A 2,586-nucleotide genomic window follows, 5' to 3' on the forward strand; every position below is an offset into this window, starting at 1 on the left:
CCAGTGCACCACAGCCCCCCAAACACAGCCAGCCCACCGTGCCCCACCCAGGCTGACCTGATGTCCTTGATGGTTGCTCGTTTGAGGGGGTCAACCTGCAGCATGTGCATGAGGAGGGTGGCCACGGAGCGGTTGAGGTACTCGGGGATGTAGAACACACCTCCACGGATCTTCTTGAAGAGGGTGGGGACATGCTCATCGTCGAAAGGCAGAGTGCCACAGAGCAGGGCGTAGAGGATAACACCACAGCTCCAGATGTCCACCTCTGGCCCGGCGTACAGCCTGCGTGAGGGTAAGGGCAGGAGAAAGGTGTCACCTCCCACCCTCCTCTTCCAGTTAGGGGGCAGGACCCGCCACCGGCTCCCCTGGGGCCAGAGCTGCAGCTCACCCCACAGCTGCTACATGGATGCCCCCAGTCAAACCTGCTTAAGGCAAAAAATCACTCAGGGGTGAGGGGAAATGAGACAGCAGAGCTGGCACTGGTTGCCCGTGCTCCTCTGGACAGCCGTGGACATCCCTTGCCTCTTCCAAAAAGACACCCCCTCCACTTCCAAGAGCTCTGCTAGGCTATTTCCTCCATTGCCTAAAGGGCTTAGCAACTTCTGCTCATTCAGAGAGGCACATTCACCAGCAGCAGACACTATATCTCTGAGTGTTTATTTTTGGTTGAAGGTTTGTGTGCTGGTATGCAAGTGCTTCCGACAAGCTGCTAATGGGCTCCCTGGCATCACCAAGTTGGGACACCCAAAATATATTGGGTTTGCTGCTGCTTGCTTGTTTGATTCATTTCTCTCTCCTTGCTACAACTGATGCTTTCTCAGAGATTTTGGGAGGCAGTGCCTACCCTTGGGCTGCAAAACCCTATCAAAACACAGAGGTTGAAATGGAAATACAGAGGTCTCTTCAGAAAACTTCAGCATCTTGCACTTGCTCCTCCTGAAAACCATCACCACAGACACAGAGGTGTACAAAAAACGCTGGTCATACATGTGGCCATTGTCTGAACTCCACCAGACCACCAGCTCTGCTCATCCAAGGGTGAGACTTTCCCTGTGGAAGCCATGGACAGCAGAAAAGTCATTCTGGAAATGCAGACCATTAGCTAGATGCCCACTTTGTCCTGCCTCCATGCCTGATTCCAACAGATAGGAAGCCTGATTCTTTAGCTGATAACTGCATTGCCTCAGCAGTTGGTTGGACTTTTAAGCCCAACTGAGATGCACTTCTGTGACTCTGAAATCTGAGCTGTCACGCTCTATTGCTTTTGTGATCTACCCAGCCAAGGTAGCAGGAACTGGGAACCAGCTCAGCCCTGCCCTGCACACCAGCAAGGCATTCATCCTGCTGCAGGAACAGCAGGCTCTCCCCCACAAGTGTAGATCTCAGGCTGATAAAGCTTTGAGAAGAGGGTGGCTTGGGGTGTTAATCAGGGGTCTAAAACTCAAGCAGGAGAGCTGCAGCAGTAGCTGGTGAAAAAGTGCAACAAGTAGGGTTGGGTTTCCTTTTCTTTCTTACTTTTGTTGTTAATAAGCTATATTATCTTTGCCCCTGAACAATCAGGCTCTGCATAAAGGGCCTAAATCATAGAATCATGGAATGGTTTAAGTTGTAAAAGACTTTTAAGATCATCAGATCCAACTGTTAACCCAGCACAGCCAAGTCCACCACTACACCATGTCCCTCAGCACCACATCTACACATCTTTTGAATTGCTCCAGGGATGGGGACTCCACCAATTCCCTAGGGAGCCTGTTCCAGGGCTTGACAGCCCTTTTAGTAAAGAATTTTTTCTTACTATTCAACCTGAACCTCCCCTGGTGCAACTTGATGCCTACCACTTGCTGATCTGTGCCTTGTCTCCTGTATGAACTGACAAAAAATCTGTCTGCCTTTTACATGCTCATGGAAAGAATATTTTTTTTGGAATCACAGTAGTGTTTCTGGCTTTGTGCCCCTTTTGACAATGAGCATTTACTTGGTTTTGCACATAGAGCTGTGGTCACAACAAAGTTTTTGGATGCTGGTCTAATTTTTAGGATACTCTCCCAACATTTGCACTGGTGTAACCAGGGTTAAAATAATCATAATCACAACGAACACACTTGAAACAAAATGTTCTATTTAAAAGCTACAGTTACAGGCCAAAATATGTTGGATCAGGAAAACTAATGCTCATGCAGAGGGCAATTCAAAAATATGGGTCAGACAATAAGATGGGCAGTTTGAAGGACCATACAGAGGACTGAAAATTTGAAAATCTGTATTTGCAATCCTTGCTATGTTATTATAGAGAGAGAGTGAGGGAAATGGGTACATTCTATGTAATTTAGGTTCCTGACAGTAAAATATAGGAGGTAACACTTTTCTATCAACTTGGTTAAATGCAGTTTAACCTTGCAGAGCATGTTCAATGTGCCACATGTTGTACAGATATTGCACACTAAGAGATGCAACTGCACTGGAGGTTTGACAGTTCAATTCATCAGTTCAAAACAGAGTTATGATGGTTGAACCTACGATCACAAACAAATCCCTTAGCTTAAGGAACCTGAAGACAAGTATTTTCAACACAAGGGTCGAAGTGTA

General features: G+C 47.1%; 1 protein-coding gene across 1 annotated transcript in view; it reads right to left on the bottom strand.

The window, feature by feature from the left end:
* Positions 1 to 2,586, bottom strand: part of PRKAA2 (protein kinase, AMP-activated, alpha 2 catalytic subunit) — a gene marked incomplete at its 5' end in the record, with an annotated part of 11,022 nt that overhangs the window by 3,811 nt on the left and 4,625 nt on the right. Inside the window, one exon of the mRNA XM_008948711.1 lies at positions 58 to 282. Coding sequence (XP_008946959.1) covers positions 58 to 282 — 225 coding nt within the window. The remainder of the gene's footprint in view (positions 1 to 57; positions 283 to 2,586) is intronic.

This window comes from Merops nubicus, unplaced genomic scaffold (assembly GCF_000691845.1).
Source record: "Merops nubicus isolate BGI_N331 unplaced genomic scaffold, ASM69184v1 scaffold23931, whole genome shotgun sequence".
NCBI classification, from domain to species: domain Eukaryota; kingdom Metazoa; phylum Chordata; class Aves; order Coraciiformes; family Meropidae; genus Merops; species Merops nubicus.